Genomic DNA, 18,851 nt, shown 5'->3' on the forward strand with positions numbered 1-18,851 from the left:
GCAACAGGATGCTTCTCCGGAGAATGAAACCTGTCCATTCGCGTGGCGAGGTCTTGGCCCCGGGAGCCGGGGCCGGGGGCCGGGGGCCGGGGCCCGCTCACTCGATCCAGTGACTCGTGCCAATGTGCCATCCCAATATGGAACTGGTCCGCGTGGATCAACTGGACCATCCTAAAAAGGGGATGCTGCCCACTGTCCATTCAATTGTGTCAAAACTCGAACCGCAAAATGCGGCCAGTTGCCCTTTGACTCTTATCGTAAAATTCGTCGAGCCCTCTTTGCTCCTGAGAGAAACTGGTCCTGTTAAGACTCCCTGGGATTTTCGAGGGGGATGCTGACTCTTCGAACAATGGCCCCTGTCCACTCGAGATAAACAAACTTGGACCGCAAAATATGCGCCCAGTTAGCCTTTGACTTCCATCCGAGCAGGGTCGACGATCACGGGACTCTTTATCTCGAGCTGGCCTCTCTTATTTCTCTCCCTTCTCTATACATACTATTTTTTTTTTTACTTATATTTATATACGTATTGTATCCACGTGGACCTTATATTCATCCCGTAAAATATAAGCCACTTAATATGAAAATACTTTCCTGTTAGTTGAAAATATTTTTCAGCTTATATTTTTCTCGTTTTAATGGATCATAAACAATTAAAAGATATAGCTGTAATAAAATTATTGTAATTTTACTATTTCTATTGTGAATCGAGTATTGAAATAAAAGTGAGTAATTGTTATTTTTTTTTTCTAATGACTCTACTACACCCTAGTGAGATTTCCCATAATTTTTACTGAATTATTCGAGCGAAAGAAGCTTAAATAGGAACCTGTTTACGTAGTGATAGATAAATTATCCAATGTCGGTAAGGTAGGTTTCTTTCTTCACAGACTGTGATATATTTGCACCAATTTTAATTTTAAAATAAATTTTTTTTATTTATATATAAATTTGAACACGAGTACTTAATTCATAAGTTTGATTGTGAACAATAATAATTTATTTTGGTAACGTAGAAGTAAAGCAGTTAATGGGACTTGTTGTTCACATCGTTCCTAAGCAACCATGATGGAAAATGCAATAGTACAGTTCAACGTAAAATACATTAGGGGCTATAAGGGACAGTACAGTGTTATGAATCTGCAAAGTGTGGTGAATATTCGCTGACTGTGGTTGAAAATTTCTCATTTCCATTATTTATTAGCAATGCTAACTGATAGCTCTCTTCAGACGAATGATAAATCTTCTACAGATGTAGAAAACTTTAAATCCGACAAAATCGAAGAGCTCTTCAGCATCTTGAAGGTTTCTCTTACATACAGTAACTAATATCATATCAACTGGCGCAAGTCAATATTGATTTTTATTTACTGACAGGTTACTGACAGGAATTTAACAATATGCGAAGAGATTCTAGCTTCGTACATAAGGAGAAAATTAAAGGTACGTTTAAAAAAATAGAGCAATTGCTGATTTCATCTCTTTATTTCATTACGTGCTTTCCAGTACTCATTAAGGTTATTCAACATGAAAACCCAACTGTTCATTATGCGAAAAATATGATTTATCACGATATTATAGAGGATAACATCGCGTGTTTCACCTGTACGAAGTATCGTGTATAATTTTCATGGAAAATACACTTGCAAGGTCTAAATTTTTACGTCAGTACTATGACTGATCTTTTCGATCAATGCAGGTTCATTATATATGTGGATGGATTAATTGATTCATTATACTCACAACGGTTGTATTGTTATCAATATCTTGATAATGATTGAATATTACATTCTTTGCCTATAGGTACATGTGACATATACGAAAAATGTTGGAATTATGTAAGAACGATTGATTTCTGTGGTTGTTTGAGATTCGATGAAGACTCGCGATTACGGAAATTACCATTTCTTGTGCCATCCACTGTCACCATACCATCCACTGCTGTATATCAGAGGCAAGCTAGGATACCATCCTCCATACCAGCCACTTCCTAATCCTGATGATAATCCATGAGACAATCCACTGTACCTGCACAAGCAAACACAGATCAAACATTATTACTATATATATATATATATATATATATATATAATCAACCATATGGATTTTAATTAAAAAATAAAAGTGATTAAAGAGAAGAAATATTCTCACAAAGGCCATCCATGCCCAATGCTAAGTTCTCCTAAGCTCAATCCATGTCCCAAGAGTAAACTTCTCTTTCCCAGCTTCTTTTCAACATTCGAGTCTTCCTCGTTGGGCTGCACTTGAAGAACAGTGGCAACTTGCTGGGACGCATCATTAACTTCCGGCTCGTTCGTCTGGATGTAAGCTCCGTTGGCGAACGCCACGGCAAATAACGACAGCAATAGCTAAAAACACCAATTCCCTCGAGTTTCATGCCAGATAGATTTTTCTCGAAAATTCACATCATCTACTTAAATCCTATCGCGTGAGAGACACCCTTACCAGCAATTTCATTTTGTCCCAAGCTCAAACGGACTGATGAGAATCCGACTTGTTTACACTTCTTTTATACCACATGCGACTCTTTCACCAGATTATGGGGAATTCTAGCATGCAAGTGCCCTAGGGGCTACCACTCCCATCTAAAGAATTGTCAAACCACACGTAACAACTTGCCCTGAAAATCATTCTTTCATCCTAGCTGAGCAGGTAAAACGAGTTTCCCCGATTCTATATCCGGCATTATTGTGAGAAGACCTTTACAGGCAGAGAGGACTATAGAAAGTTTTCCATTTTTCCATTTATCGATTCTTAATTATTCCTCTCGTCGTGAACGCGCAGCTCGAAGAATTTTGCAAGAAAAGTTTCTTTCTCGCCGATCCTAAATCCGTTCTTTGCATAACGGATGCTGTAAATGATACACTTAATCGATCTATCCGTTTCGCTCAATAATCCGTCACCCTTCGATAATATGATTCGCCGCGATCGACGCCAATTGTTTCCAATTCAATTCGCTCCAATGACGCCCGAACAACGCTCATGCACAATCTCAATAGACATGATTTTCTTGTGAATCTCTGGCATTCACCAATCTCGTCTTCCGTTTAAATATCGCTTCGATCGCTCCTGTGCAACGAATATTTCGTCAGGCGAGTGCAGAGGAAAGAAAAAAAAAACAATTGCATTTCAACGCGTTTCAGGATTTGCACATGCACAACAGGCTCGTTTTTCGTGAGATACATATTTGTAACATCAACCCCCTTATATGTCCGCTCGGTACTACGATGTAACTATCTTCCTGATCCAGTTATTCAGTTTAATGGAATTACCAGTTTCACGATAATTGACAGCTTTTAGATATAACACTCGAGCTTGTCCAATTGCCTATTTTCTTCTTCGATCAGTGTTTTGGTCTTTCCATATGCGTTAATGTGTTTTTACTCGGGGCGTACACGCGTCATCGCGTGGCGAGATTTCAAATTAGCGTGGAGCGTGCATATATATAGTGCGGGTATAGTACGTAGAGATTGCCTAATTCGGATGCTCGCGCCGCGAAAGATTGGTCAACGAGTTCGAACAGCATTGAGAAGCTATATAGGCTATTACGCAAGGACGAACCCCTGGAACGCGAATCACCAGTTTTTCATCTTCCCCGATGGTCGTCAGGTGGTTTTGTCGCGCCAGACTAGGAAATCCAAGCGGCGCCGACTTTCTCCATGCCAGCTGTACAGCAAGTCGTCCATGCTGCTCGAACGATACTTGCGAAAGTTTTTTTCATCCTCCAATACTATGTCCGCTAATACAATTTGTCACTGAGCCTATAGGTAGCCCGTCTTTTTGTCTGTAACACCAAATATTCTTTTCCTATTATCTCACATATAACGTTATGGTCGACTCTGGGAACATCGATGCGGAATTCCATTGAGAACTCGACGATTATATATAATTTTACGCTGGAACAAAAATAATTCTCGGCGTATCAATTATCTCACCTATATTATTCTGAAATTTGGTAAGAATGGCACTGAAAGAAACAATCCGTGGATTATACGATTTTCCGTGTGTTTAAATAATGTATGGAGGGGTGGGGAAGGGGTATATACCCTGGTATTTTCACGCAAATTTTTCAGTGCTTGGGAAATGCATCTGTGACATTGCGTTGGGATCATGTTGCAAGAGAAAAAAACTCGTTGACAACGATAGGTACGATATTGATTCTAGACTCCTCGGCGTATCACGCATCGCTAATTTCCTTTCTCCCTGCGACGTCGAAACTAATAAGTGAAATCTATCGAGTTGCTCTTCGCTTAAAATGTATAACATATATAACGTAATAACATATTATTGAAGAAAAGACAAAAATAAAAGGGGAAAATCAGTTTTGAAAATAGCGAGAGAAAGCAGGGCCGTCTCAATTTTACTATTTCTTTTAATTACTATATTTCTATGTAATTTATATACGGTTTATAAATATTTTCCCCCGATTCGTTAAACCTCGGAAAATAATCGGCCATAGTTCGGATTACCCAGGGGTTTCCGGAAGTCGACAAGTTTTTCTCAATCCAGTGATAAGTTTACAATGTAGGAAGTCACGTCCGCGTAAGTAATTATCGAACACGTTCACCAGTACGGAGGGAGCCAACCGATAATTTTCTTCTTTGCGTAAAAAGTAAGACATTGGCTCATACAATTGAGTTTTACAGCGGTCGTCTGGTGCAATTAAAGTGAGGAAAACGTGGCAAAAGTACAGTGGAACTTTGAGCAAATGCCTGTAGCTTGTATCCAGCACGTAGTCTAAACTCGAGAGCTTTTTGCCAGAAGCCCGTTCTCGTCCGTTGTATCGCTTCAGTTGAGACAAATCAGTAGGTAGGTCCGCGCAATTGAAGAGAAACTCACTGTTTCTTTCTGATATTATGCAAAAATTTATCCCCACCTGACCAATCATTGTTTATTGACTCTCGAGTCTACCGATCAAGCATCAGTTAATGCCAGAACTTTCAACGTTAAACGTCGATAGGGATTATTCTACTACTATTTTCAATGTCATGGAAATCTGTTAAACATTGAATAAACATCTGAAAGTCATCAATTTTTCACAAGCACTGATTCAACAATGCTACTTGGATCATCACTCTGCACTGCGTAATTTATCGTTTTTGAGAAGCACAGAAAAAATATTAAAGGATATATTAGTTATTCAGAATGGGATTAAAAATAAGCATCTGTTGGTTCTTCTTCGTATTGACTTTTCTAATATTCGACACGAGTGCCGAGAACAGTACGAGTAGCGAAACGTTCGATGGAAACGATACGTTAAACTCAACCTTGCTGGAGGAAATTGTTGGAGATATAGAAGCTTTGGCGAGCTCAGGACGATATCGCGACAAGAGAGCTTTGGGCTTAATCTTATCAGGATTAGCACAAGTTTTCGGTTACCAAGTGTCACCGGTTCAGTTAGGGTCCTTGGCAAATCCAGCACCGGCAGCTTCAAATTTTCAACAAGATTCGCCACGAAACAGTGTCCTGCCAGGACAGCCACGAAATTCATCGAACGCTCCTCGGCCCGGACAAAAGGAAACGATTCGATTGACGGGCATTATTAATTTTGGAAATAACTCCGATCTGTTAGGACATTTGCAACGATACGAACAAATGTTTCACGGCAGTGCTACAACCACGGCAGCGCCAGCACCATCAGCAGCCGCTCCTCCCGTTTCACCAACAACGGCTCCTCAAAAGGATTCAAGGTCACAAACGAGGCCACCGTTGTTAGCACCGTATTTGGTGAAGATTCCACTACCGATCGCACCCAATCTTCTACCGCCCCTGGTGCCTCTCCCGAAACTCACTTATTCGACGGTCAACACTTACGCGAAGCCTGGTCCCAAGAGCTCCGAGACCGAATACAGGAAGAATCAGAACACCGAGACTTATTCGGTGCAGAGCAAGGAGATTTTTGACGAGAAGGATGTGGCAAAGGAGGATGGCACTGGCGCGATAAACGAGGAGCCTTACTGGAAGCAACTGCACGAGGATCGACTGTCGAACTTGGAACAGTGGCAGGAGCAACAGGTTACGAGGCTCGACTCGAAGGAGCAGAGTGAGAGAGAGAAGGAGAATAACTCGCGAGAGAAAGAATTGAGTGTAAAGAGTGAAAATCGTGAGAAGGAATTAGAGGAAAGGGATAAGGAGCATGCGAACAGGATAAAACAGCAGAATCGAGAGGAAGACCATGATGAATCTAGTTACGAAAGTGGCGAGGAAAATTCTGCAGAATTGGAGAACAACGAGGAATCTCGAGAGGCTTCGGCGGAGCATGAAAATTCTCAAGAAAGGTACGAGAATCAGAGAGCTCGACCAAACTCGCCAAATAGCAACTCTGAAGAATCGTCGGATGAGGATAATGATAATAGGCGTCCTTTGGAGAGTTTTAACAGTTATAGTGATGTTAAATTTGATCCGCCGGAACTACCGATCAGTGACAGTTACGTGAAATCCAAGCCGGATTATATTCGGGATAGCTATGGAGAAATTTTGGATAATCAGAAATTGGTGGATGACAGGATATCCAGTTATTTTACTATGTTTAAAGATCCCAGAACGGGCGTTTACGACCTGAAGAAGTTTCAGTCTTCCGAGGAGGATGACGATGACCGGAAACCATCCGCGGTAACGAACGATGATGAAGAGGACACTGACGCGGGCCCGAAAAAGTTGGACCAAGGATTTGTATTGCCTCTTCCAATATTAAGATACGAGGAATATGATTTGGAAGAACCTAGGAGAAGCGATGATAATGAATCGCGAGAGGAAAAACAGAAGGTTGAGGAAGAAGAGGAAGAAGAAGAAGAAGAAGAGGCAGATGCAAGCTCGAAAGAAGAATTTCAGAAAGATGAATCTTCCAATTTGAGAACTCAGGAAGAGTACGCAGATTATAATTCTGAAATAAATAAACCTGAAAATCGTAGAGGTGCGCCAAATTCAACGTCCTTGAGAAATATTCAAATAAAGTCAAACGAAACGGATGGCAGTCATTCGGTACCTGGTCCACCCTATCAAGATGTTCTTTCTGATAATTTAAGTCCATATCATCAGCCAGTTCAATATTTACCCTTAGATTCGAATATTTCATCGCAAAAAAAACCTTACAAGTTTAATTGTAAGAATTGTGCTATAGTACCAAAATCTGAGGAAGCTGATAAGACGGAGCTTAAGGATAAACCAAAATTTGAAAATTTAAAACCAGTGATTGGTTTACCAGAGAAACTATCGACGCAAAATCTTCACGAGGGAGAAAGTAAGGTAGTTCAAATTTGGCCAGCTCCGTTTGATTATGTTTTTGATGGCTCTGTGCCAACTACCATTCGAGCTAGTTTGAGCGATAAACAGGAAACAGAAGTTACCGGAAACGTTGATAAAAATTTTGGGAGACGATTATTCAGAAAGCCTGAAAATTCTTTTGCCGATCGTTATAATCCTCATTATAGAAAAAACAATAAACTGGATATTCAAAGAACTCTTCCTCCACCTAGTGCAATCACGTATCAGGCGCCAATTGATAGAGGTGTCTCAAAGAGAAACCGGAAATCCCAAGCGACGAAAAATAATGGCTCTAGTGTACCAATAGTTGTAGGGAATAATCTGAATACAAATAGACGAAATTACGCACGCGATTCAAACTGGAATTTTGACAATGTACTGCAGCAAAGTAACAGCCAAAGAGTACCTTCCGAAACGTCTGCTCGACCCAGAATCGTTAAATATGACGACGTTCTTCATGATGGACGAGAATTCGATGAAAACCAACCGAAAAATTCACAGGTCTTTTCTATAAACGTTTCTAGTGAAAACAAACCGAACGTGAAAAGTAAAAACGAGGATATTGCAAAACATAAAATTATTGCTGATGGAAGAGAACCAAAACAATTAAACTGGGAACAACCGATGAGTTTTATGCATTTTACACGATTATAAAAACAGATGGACTTTAGGAACATGTGATGAAATATTATTTTCTGTATAGAGATAATAAAATGAGAATAGGCACACCTGTTCTTTAAACAATGTATAGAGATTAATTTATAACTTAATACTGTTAATTAAATTCTATTATGACTAGTGTATAAATAAAGAGTTTTGTTTTCAATGCAAAAAAGATTTCTTTCTTAAACGTTAATATATATATATAAGAATTATATTAATTTAAAAAATTATATACTTTCATGTTTTTGTTGCAGGATAAAAAAAAACAAGCCCAACAACGCAATGAGCTGGAAAATAAAATGGTGGAAATATTAGATAATTTAAAAACTCGTCTGTTGATCGAATAGTTATTATATATTCTTAAAAATATATATTTATATTTATAAAAACAAGAATAATAAATAAAATAATATGGTCAAATAAATTAATATATTTTAAGTAATTTAAAGTATTTCCATTTATTCAAGGTTGAATCATTAATAAGTTAGTCTCATTACCCCGATAACAAAATTGGTCATTTTGATATCATTAATGACTAGAAACCTGTCATCTCAATATATCCCTTCATTAAGATCAAGTTTGCTACCTTTCTTACCTTTACATTCTTTCTTTCTTTGTAAATACTTCATATCTTTTCTCAAAGAGGTCACTAGTATTACCACATTGCTTACTCGATAAAGTAGTTGCACACAGTTGCACAGTATGTCTTCAAAGTTGAAAGGGTTGAAAGGTCTTAAACACAAGTACCTGTAATGTAGGCTTATAAAGAATGGAGAAAATAGACAATTTACTAAAACACTATGGACAAGGAGCTAGAGCTATTGATGATCCTTTCTTTAATCAATCATTTATACAAAAATTTATTGTTAAAAGAATAGGGGTTACAGTAGAGGGAGATGAAGAACTGTATCACAATACGTAAGTTATAATTCTTTGTAAAATATTAGAAAATTTTAGGTTATGTTAAATATTGATATATATATATATATGCCTAAATTATAAATAATATTTTTCAGAGTTAAAGAATATGATTGCTTTGTACCAAATTGCAAAGCATCGTTTAAATCTACGTTAGACTTTACGTTGCACTATAATACTTTGCATAGGTATACATGTCAAGTGTGTAATAAACCAAAACCTACCGCAAGATTATTGGACATGCATTTACAAGAATGTCATGATGAGTATTTTAAGCTACTCTCAATGAAGCAACCAATGGTAATCTAAATACTTTTCTTTCTATGCATATTAATTGTAAATATCATTATAATAAATTGAATTTTTTAATTTGTAGTATCAGTGCTATGTCCCTGGCTGCAATGTTAAATTTTATAATCATAATGAAAGGCGTGAACATATAATAAATATACACAATTATCCAAAAAATTATCGTTTTGACGAACCATTCAACTCCAAACTTAAGCACAAAAATGATAAACTAATGGAAAATGAAAATAAGATGGATATTGAAAGAAATAAAAGTAAAGCAAAAAACAAATATATTAAACAAAAATATGATGATAACCAAAGAATGGAAGCTGATAATGACAAGAATCCTAAAGAGACTGAAAAAATGGATATGGATAATGAAATAAGAATGTTAAAAACTAAAGAATTGCCCAAACTATTTAAATTCAATAATCAAAAATCTAGAATGTTTAACGCACACACCAAAGTATCTGAAAAGAGTGTACAAAAGGAACAATCAAGTTGTTCGACAGATTCACCAGCTAAACCCCTCAATTCATCGTCACCCATTTTAAAAACATCTTTGATGTTTGTCCCTCGGCAAGTTCAAAAGTCTTATTCGAAATCTTTGACAAAAGATCAGAGTTTAGTAAGGAATGTCTTAGAGTCAGGTAATTTAATGGATTTAGTAGAATCTTTACCATAAAAATTGGGAGTTCATAAGGTTTTGGTTGGTAAGTTTTTTAAAAAAAAGAATACATTTTGTAAAAATCTCTGTTTTTATTATAAATAAAGTTTAAATATTGCAACGATTTATATACAATAGGAACTATAAAAATCTAGTAATTGTATTTCTATTATCTAGTACTTTGTCTCTTATGTACAGAAATTACACTAACTTATTATGGCTCGGTTAATACAGCCACTTAGTAAAAATTATAAACTTTCGCAAATTTAAATCAGTTTTGTTAAAATTTACTACAGTTTATAATCTTTATCAAACATACGAATATACAAAGAGGATAGCAAAGTTATTACAATAATTACATGGTTATTACAAAAATATATTAAAATTTATGGTATTTGTTTGTATGAAAATCTTTTAATAATATTATTAATTCTCTCTGTCATAAGAATACTATTTTTAAACTTTGGATAAAGCTAATAATAAGTACTTATTTACCTATTAAGCTCTATGAACGCTGAAACGAAAACGTATTCTCTGGATAAAAACAATCTAGATCCTACAGCTAAAATATATAAGATTTATTCGTTTTAGCTGCATTTCTTACACTTACTACATTTTTCGTATTTCTCTATTTATCCTCTGTATAAGTTAACACCGTAAAAAGTACACAAAATGCAAAAAGTGTAGCGACTTTCTGCTAAAACGAACAGACCTATAATCTAAATGTTAAAGGCAAGAGTATAAGTAATATTTCCCGCGTGCCTCTATTTCAAATTGAAGTAAACATAATTTACAAAAACCTAAGTCCAATGAATCAAAGTATAGATAAGAAATTGATTCATCGAATATAACACTGTAGTCGTAATTCATTGAATACTAAAAAGAAAAATGAAATCACTATTGGTAGATTGAATAAAGTCTATAATTTTCTCTGATTAATTGAAAACGGGAAAAGCTAATGCTGTATGCTCAATTTGACTAATTTCATAAAAAAAAAAAAAATAAATAAACAAAGTTTAATTTGATGCCGCTTTTGTTAATTTAACCACTATTTAAACTTTTCTAAATTTTTATATTGTATTTTTTAACTGGGTAATATTAGAAAATGCCATAATAACATGTTTCACTTTTACGCTGCGAGAGATACAAATTAATACCGAATTTTAACAAGTTAATAACGTTTTATGCCGCGTAAAAGGTGTAAAGTTAAGAGAATTTGGTTGTTTTTGATAAAAAATGTTTGATTCGAAAATTCCCTAATGCCCTGAAAAGAAGGGTAAAATTAAATACTTCTTACTGACATTATTAAATCCTGTAGATATTGATGAAACATTCTAATTTTGCCGTCACTGCTTAGTAATCAATTTTGATAAAATAACTTATGTTTATGTCGAATAAACCATACATCGTAGCTTTGCAGTTTCATTCCTTAAAGCGACAAGCTCATACTTCAATTTTATGTTCTCTTGTTCTAAAAAAGCTGCCCTGATGGCAATTTCATCTTCTTTGGCTCTCCTGGCGTCCCTCGAGCGTTTCGCGGCTTCATTGTTTTTTCTTCTTCTTTCCCAGTAAGCAGCATCTTTCTCGTCGACGGTGCTAGTTGGTAAACTCGGACTTTTCGTGACTCTGCGCATTTTAATATTTGTACCTTCGTTAGTTTTTCTTACAGACTCGAGCATACGTTTTCTGAATTTGGAATATGCATCGTTGGAGCTTTGATCGTACATTAACTCGACGGGGCCCATTGACAACGAAAGAGGATCTTTCGGGTAAGCTTTGAAGGGCCTCGGTGCTTTTTTGGCCGATTCCAGGGAACACAATTCCGTCTCAATGGGATAGTTAGAGGTGGTCGAAGTTGCCATAGCATCGGTTATTTGAGACTGTTTTATGTCGGGGCTCTGGGCCAACAGTGTTGGCAAAACTGATGGCATTGCCGAAATCGGGATGGTCATCGATAAGAATGCTGGTTGTTCGGAAGATGGAATCGTCGTTCCAGATACATTCCTTCTACATATTGACTCGTATTTTGTTTTCTTCGGTGAGTCTGACTCTGACGGTGGAGTAACCATGAAGGTGCGTCCTTCGAACGGACTTTTGCGTTCAGAGTCTAAAAATTGGCAATTACCGTGCTGATCATTGTTATTTCCTAGTGAGTCGAGATGGGAGTCAAACGATTCGTTCGTCGACTCGCTGATGACCGACGGTTGTTTCTTAAACGACAAGTCCAAGACGGGGCTCTCGTGCCCTGTTTCTTCTTCTTCTAGCTGACCGTTTGTTTTAAAATGTGCGTAGTCCAATCCCTGGTTTTCCATCGCCCTGTGTATGCAAACTTGGTGGATTTCTTCTGAAATAAGAAGGTAACAGTAAATTCAAATGCTGCAATCGAACGTAGGCTCAATTTTCACTCGTCAAGAGAATTTTAATTGTTTCACTTCTAACGTTTCCTCACAAATCTAAATTAAATATTTTACACGAGTCCCTGACAGGTACAGATAACCCTCTACACAATTCCAGCAAACCTCGTTAGGATCAGTAAACCCTATTCAAAAATATGCACATACAATACGCAATAAAACTTACTCTTTCAAACCACTCAGGTATCAAACCGTATTAACTACCATAAACTCGCTGCTTACGTGAAAACTAAACAGACTTTCAGCAACTATCACAAGAAATACAACAATATTTACATCTATTTTTGCAAGAGGTTACGTAACACGGTGAGAGTTGTGTGTATTTACAATGAAAGTCTACAATCACTCGTAAGTACCAAATTAATGTGTGCAAAAAAACAAAAACAAACGCAAACCTTCGGTCTTCGCGCAGTCTGTGGATATAGAATATTTTAAATATTTATCGTTAACGTTTTGATAAGGGAGAAGACACTTTTAAGTAAACAAAAAACGTTAAATAAAAAAGCATTAACAACAATTTATCGCAAAACAATTAATACTTAATGACAACAATTTTTATAATTGTTTATTTGTAAGATATTTACCTAAAAATTAATATCCAACGTGTGACTCGGGGCACTGTTTCCACAACACTGTACTATGATGAGTATATCGTCGAGTTCCACAGGAGCTTTTGTCCCGATTACGAAAATAATGGCGGACTTTTGGATTTCAACTCAAGGCGAAGTACTACGCGCGGTAAAGTAAAACTGTTTAACAAGAGTGAGAGGGTGTCCTTCGCTTATATATGCACAGCAACCCTTATAAGACCCAAGGGTAGGAGGACTTCTTGGAGCATGGTGGGGGGACCCTTCTGTTGACCACGATTTACTAAGTGGGGGTGGCACGCGTCCATTCCTCATTTCCAAAATATTTCCTACTTTCCTTTGTTGATTAATCATACGTGTTACAGCTGTTCTTATAAATATATGCCCACTCACCTATTAGTTTAAACAAATTAATTTATAAAAGTGTAACCAAATTATAAAACGCAATTTTAAAGAGAGAACTAATCAAATTGAAATTATAAAACTGTAAACATGATCGTTAGTATTGTTAAATATGGTCATAATAAAATTAACTTTTTCATTTGTTTATATTGTAACTTCAGGCATCTCTCTCTCTCTCTCTCTCTCTCTCTCTCTAGAAACATAAACAAAATTAATAAAAGCATGGAGAAAACGTTAGAGAACGTCTCTCGTTGCAAAATTCTTATCTCCTCGTTACTTTTTTGTCTTAATTTCACACACCTGGCTGCGGACTTCCCAATAGCATCAAATTGTTGTTATGCAGCTTGTAACAGCAAACAGGACGTCTTATCAGGTGCTCGATGCTACCGCAATTTTATAAAAATATTTGGTCTACGTGACGTTTCCTCGCTTTCGGAATTCCTTCGGGGCATGCTAACGCAATCGTCTCGTTATCTATATGTATATGTATACGCATTGATTCTTAGCTTGGCATTAGATAACTTAAATGACTAACGGCAAATATCACAACGATCGTTACGCACTTTGTCACGTTATTTGGAGAAAATTAGAGGAATCGAATTCTTTGCGGTGGATCGATGAAATATGAAAGTGTTTTTTTTAAATTTCCGCGTTTTCACACGAGACTCTGATCGCACGCGCGTGGGACGGAACGAGTTATCCCTGAACGAGATAAAGAGAAAAATAAAGGCGTTACGAACGTTAACGGCGCGCGCCAAAAGGGAAAGGGTAAAAGGTTGCTTCCAGCTGCATTCGTTCGGACGTGAACATTTCGCAAATTTCACTCGTCCATAGCTTTCGCCGGTTAATTTATGAGGAGTACTTTACGCAAATTCGCGCGTAACCTGGTGGCTTCCATCATAAATCAATGAAAGCCGAGAAACAATGACGGGCAAGAAATATTGTAAAGACTGCTCGGGGTCGAAAGGGTTATATGCATCGAGTGAAAGATTCGGAAAAGGTTATGCGTCGAGCGAAAGATTCCGAAAGGGTTACGAGTCGCAGAAAGTCGAAAATTCAGCTAACAAGGCACCCTGGCAAGCTAGCCTCGACTGGCCTCGACAGGAAAGCTTTAGTCCAATGGCTTTCCCGAAACTTACTCTCGAAATCGTCCTAAGGTTCCATGAATCGGATTAATTTAGCGGGATTCCAAGGTTATTGTTTACCAGGAATTGAAAGAATTTACAAACAGGTACGAAACTGAATAATGACGAGAAGGACACTTTTGCAACGAATTTCATAATCTTTTCTTCAAATTTCTTTTATTTACCTATATATAATTTAAATAGTAGAAATTAAGCTTAATCAATTTGCGGAAAAGAGAGGTTAAAATTTATTTTCTTTCGGCTCGTGCAACCAGTTTATCCAACTTTCTGCCAATAATATCGAACTATTCGTACCTTGTTGCTGTCAACGCTGCAGTAATCTTAGCATAGTAGAGGTACATAAAAATATTAAAAAGAGTACTAGCGTTTAAAGCTTACGACTCGCCGCTTGTAAAACTTAGGACAAGGATTTTCTGCAAAGTTAGCGGTTTTTTTACTACGGTCAAAAGGCCGTGAAAGTGTTTTGTTCTTTATTGCGTGTACCGCAATTGTCTGCGTCAATGCTGAAATGCCATTTTCCAATTGAAAGCGTCTGCTTGGAATTTTATATGACAGCTTTCACAGCTTTACCTGCACTCAAATTGAATTAATACAATCCTATCGTTTTACCTGCATGCTATAATAACGTTCTTTCTTATACCGTACAATTTAATTCCCTTTGAACCACATGACATATCTATATACATATGTATACAAAGACCATATACTGTTTTCAACCCCAATTGCAAAAGTAAAATCAAATGGAAATAATCCTTGGAAAATCCGTATAATCCTTATGACTGGTAAGCAGTTAAAGGAAGCGACAAAGAGCAACTATATATATATATATATATATATATATATATATAATGTCTCCTAGTCCACGCCATTAGGGTAGGCGAAATTTTTGAAATATTTTCTATGCCAGCGGCAAATGATTTTCGAACGACGATACGAAGGATTTGCTGGTGATTCTTCATCGAACGAAACAGGCATAACACGGCGCATCTGCGATTCGAGACAGTAAATGGAAAAGTGTTTCGGCGGCGAATTGAGATGTCTTTGGTGGAGCGTTCTCCGAGGTGGAGGAGAGTATAGATGAGTGAAAATGACTATGAAGATTTGCATCGTATACCGTTATGGGGGGACGGGGGAGGAGGTGAGTTTGGTTTGTGCAGAGAGGAGCAGATGCAAATGGCATTCACGGTCACTGGCTACGGGAAAAATCGCAAATAACGGGTTGTCCCAAAAGCATAGAAATGTGGGTTATGTGGCCAAAAGAGCAAAAATTTGTATACATGGGAAAAGAGGCGGTGAGTTGAATGAGTGGCAAGCGATTTTCTATGGAGGGACGCGTTCTCCAACAGGGCCCTTACAGAACGACTAAATTTGGCGTGATCATGGGACCAAGACATAATGAGAGACGTCTCAACTTGCCGAAATAAATCCAGCTTTCTTGCACGGATTCTCACGATCTTCACAGGAAAAATCTCTCGAGAGTCGCAACAACCGGATTAGCATGCGGAAGAAACTGTACGATGCGTAACATCGTAAGATGGATCTAGATCGTTCGTATAGTTGCATTTCTAACAACGAGTATTTCAAATCGTTAAAGTATTTTATTTAAAAAGCTTTTATTTTTGTAAAATATCAAAATAAACATTGAAATCACTTATGGAAATTAGGATTTAGCCCAGGTATTCAAAGAATGCAAGACAGTTTTTACATTAATAATCATACGCAAACTGATTACGGTAAAGCTGGGACAAGGGAGTACGGGTGCATGGATTGTCAGAGTAATGCACAGTAACCCAGTAAAGCGAAAATAGGAAACAGGCATTGAAAAGAGTGCGGATGCGGAAAACTTTTAGGAGCAGATCGTTCGGTGTCCGGTTACTAAGCCGCACAGTAAAGAGTTGAGACTGCGACAGCAAAAAGCGCAGACTTGTCATTTGTTTGACGAGCCTTCCTTCCAGACTGGTATGCTCTGGTCACTCGAGGATTTAAACGTTTTACTTTTCTTTCTTGCCGTTCTCTCACGGCGTTCGACCAATCGTCCGTTCTACAAACTTTGGAATCTTCTTTGTACAATGACAATTCCTCTTTATGATTTATTGTATGCGAAAGAAAAGCAACGAGACAATTTTCTATAATTTCAAATTTGTCGGTTTGATGATTATCAAAAACGAGCTTATCGTAATGAGGCAACTTACTTCATTAACCAAATTAATCACAGGAATTAATAATTTATTAAAAAAACACACTTTCATATAAAGCACTGTTATTACAACAGATTAATGTACAATTTGTCGAGTTGTCTATATTTAACGATTCGAGTATATTGTATAACATTAGTAATATAAAGAAAATCATTGATTTTAATATCAATTAAAATTGTAATTTTAAAAAGAATTCGATTTATATAAATAAAGAAAATATAAGTTAGAAATCTGATTCTATTAGATCATTAATTAAAAATTTGTTTTTTGTGTTACAGGTCCCAATGGTCGAACACTGTGGAAAATAGCTATTAGATTTAAATGTGAAACTAGGTAAAATTGTAAAATGACAGAGAAGGGATTATATATGAATAAAGGAAATGTGCCTAATCGTTAAATTGCACATATTGGATTGCATAGAATCTTGGAAAAGATATGAACGTAGCAGCGATATGGGGAACAATGAGAGAATTCTATTGTTTTAGGTTAGGTTGATGAGTATTTGTCAATAGAGGACACAAGGGTTTAGGGTCAAACGAGAAAATAGGTCAGAAGATGAGGACTGAATCAACAAAGAGGTTGTAATTATTGCGGAAAACCGTAATAAAGCAACCGGTTCATCGTCGTCATCGGAACCTGGATTTCTTAAGACGGAATAAAGGGCGAAAAGGCTGTAAAGTCAGGTACATGCACGTACAACTCAATAAAGGTGGTAGGACCGAAAGAATTTTCGATGACTCTTCGCCTTTGGTTTACTCAAATCTACGAGTGAGAGGTAGCGTCAATTTTTATTACTCTGTAGCTCAACGGAGGGTTTACGATACTTCTTCGAGAGAGAGAGAGAAGTGACGGAGGGATGGATTAAGGAAAACTTGATTATAGTATATCGGATTAACTTTTCCTGACTTGCAAAACGGTTTAAATTATTTAACGACTAGCACTATCCGTTTTTTTCGCTTTCTTAGAATCGCACGTTTTTTTTTGCTGTTTTTTCAAGCTTTCTTTCTCCTTTCGGTAATAAGCGGTACTAAACGTAGATAGCTGAGAGAAATTATACAGTAAGTACGTCCGAGTATTAGTATTACGAAAAATAAACAACAACAGGAGCGTATCTGGAAATGACTCGAAGATGAACCGAATTAGTTTCTGAACATATCTCATTCACTCGTTTACGAGATTTGTCTATTTTAAAGTGCACATGGGTGTGAGTTTTGTTAAAACAGTGTGGATTGCCGCTATGCGTGTGCATATATTAATTTTGTTTTACATAGTTTCGAAACGAAATATAGCTTGTAAAGGACTGAACGAAATGAAATAAATGAAACACAGTTTTGGAAAACTTTTAAAATAACCTTGAGTGTGTTATAAAAAATGAGTTATATGTAAAAGATTCATAATGACTCTCATTTCACCATCAAATAACCTTTCAATGTAAAACTAATGTCAATGTCTCATGTCACTATCAAAGTTAAATAATTTTGGTTAAACTTATTTTTGTTCTATCTTGTTTTCCTTATTGGAAGATAATCGAGATATACTAAAATGGTTCAACCTGCATATGTCACTTAAATTGACAAAAAAATCATTTGTTTTAAATGTTCACTTGTGAATAAACAATTTGGTAAAGGTGTAAAGTACTATTTGAAACCATATATTTTACAGATATAAGTATACCGTTTAGGGGTAAGTCTACGTATCCTTAATAATCAGAATTCACACTAATTGTTTCTCTTATTCGCCTCAACTCTATTATATGATTAAAAGAAATTTTATTATTCCAAGTTAAGCTCACAATTATTTACAAGTTTAATTGTTCAATTAAAGAGGATAATTGCGCGAGTCCAATTCTTATTACATATAATACAATCACTCTATACAGAGAGACAAAGCATTTTAAAAGTAATTGGGTCATTTATATAACTAAAACGGTAAAAATTGTATTGCTTATATATTTTGGATAAGCTCAATGCCTACCTGTCGGTTCATTCTCCTATTTTATTATTTAGTATTCAGCTATTCTTCTATGACAATACAGAGTGTCTTGAAATAATTATACTAATTTAAAAGAAAACTGCACTTTTTCAGAATTAAAACTTTTTAAAATAGTATTTCAGTTACGAAAGTTATCATTATATAAATAAATTTGTGAGAAATAAAAGCTGAAACACTGGACCAAACGGCGTAACCGAAAGATTACTTACATTATCGTCAAATGAAGTGTCAAAACTTACAATAGGAAAGTTTACTACTATTATTACAATAAAAATTGTTGCACATTTTAA

General features: G+C 36.4%; 4 protein-coding genes across 6 annotated transcripts; 3 read left to right on the plus strand and 1 right to left on the minus strand.

Moving 5' to 3' along the window:
- The first annotated feature begins 1,110 nt into the window (after window positions 1-1,110).
- Window positions 1,111-8,359, plus strand: LOC136773443 (uncharacterized). The gene is made up of 3 exons (XM_066727138.1): window positions 1,111-1,305; window positions 1,378-1,443; window positions 8,202-8,359. Exons 1-3 carry the CDS (start codon window positions 1,207-1,209, stop codon window positions 8,292-8,294), a joined length of 258 nt encoding a protein of 85 aa, XP_066583235.1. The 5' UTR covers window positions 1,111-1,206; the 3' UTR covers window positions 8,295-8,359.
- On the plus strand, window positions 4,758-7,938 carry LOC136773523 (uncharacterized protein DDB_G0283697-like). Its single transcript, XM_066727260.1, has one exon. The coding sequence runs from the start codon at window positions 5,167-5,169 to the stop codon at window positions 7,936-7,938; it is 2,772 nt and encodes a 923-aa protein (XP_066583357.1). The 5' UTR covers window positions 4,758-5,166.
- A 311-nt stretch (window positions 8,360-8,670) lies between the features above and the next one.
- l(2)k10201 (lethal (2) k10201) lies at window positions 8,671-9,947 on the plus strand. The gene is made up of 3 exons (XM_066726847.1): window positions 8,671-8,865; window positions 8,964-9,165; window positions 9,242-9,947. Exons 1-3 carry the CDS (start codon window positions 8,717-8,719, stop codon window positions 9,839-9,841), a joined length of 951 nt encoding a protein of 316 aa, XP_066582944.1. The 5' UTR covers window positions 8,671-8,716; the 3' UTR covers window positions 9,842-9,947.
- A 615-nt stretch (window positions 9,948-10,562) lies between these two features.
- Window positions 10,563-12,894, minus strand: LOC136773292 (transcription factor ces-2-like). 3 transcript variants are annotated; one of them, XM_066726850.1, is made up of 3 exons: window positions 12,822-12,894; window positions 11,549-12,167; window positions 10,563-11,449 (listed from the first exon to the last, which is right to left on the minus strand). In XM_066726850.1, exons 2-3 carry the CDS (start codon window positions 12,133-12,135, stop codon window positions 11,209-11,211), a joined length of 828 nt encoding a protein of 275 aa, XP_066582947.1. In that variant the 5' UTR covers window positions 12,136-12,167; window positions 12,822-12,894; the 3' UTR covers window positions 10,563-11,208. The 3 variants fall into 3 exon arrangements, with proteins under 3 accessions (XP_066582947.1, XP_066582945.1, XP_066582946.1); XM_066726848.1 differs by having other exon boundaries at window positions 10,563-12,167; XM_066726849.1 differs by lacking the exon at window positions 12,822-12,894 and adding an exon at window positions 12,404-12,429 and having other exon boundaries at window positions 10,563-12,167.
- Window positions 12,895-18,851: the final 5,957 nt, after the last annotated feature.

The sequence above is a fragment of the Prorops nasuta genome, unplaced genomic scaffold (genome assembly GCF_024137725.1).
Source record: "Prorops nasuta isolate Cenicafe-Biocafe unplaced genomic scaffold, Cenicafe_Pnas_1.2 PNAS00005, whole genome shotgun sequence".
Classification (NCBI taxonomy): Eukaryota; Metazoa; Arthropoda; class Insecta; order Hymenoptera; family Bethylidae; genus Prorops; species Prorops nasuta.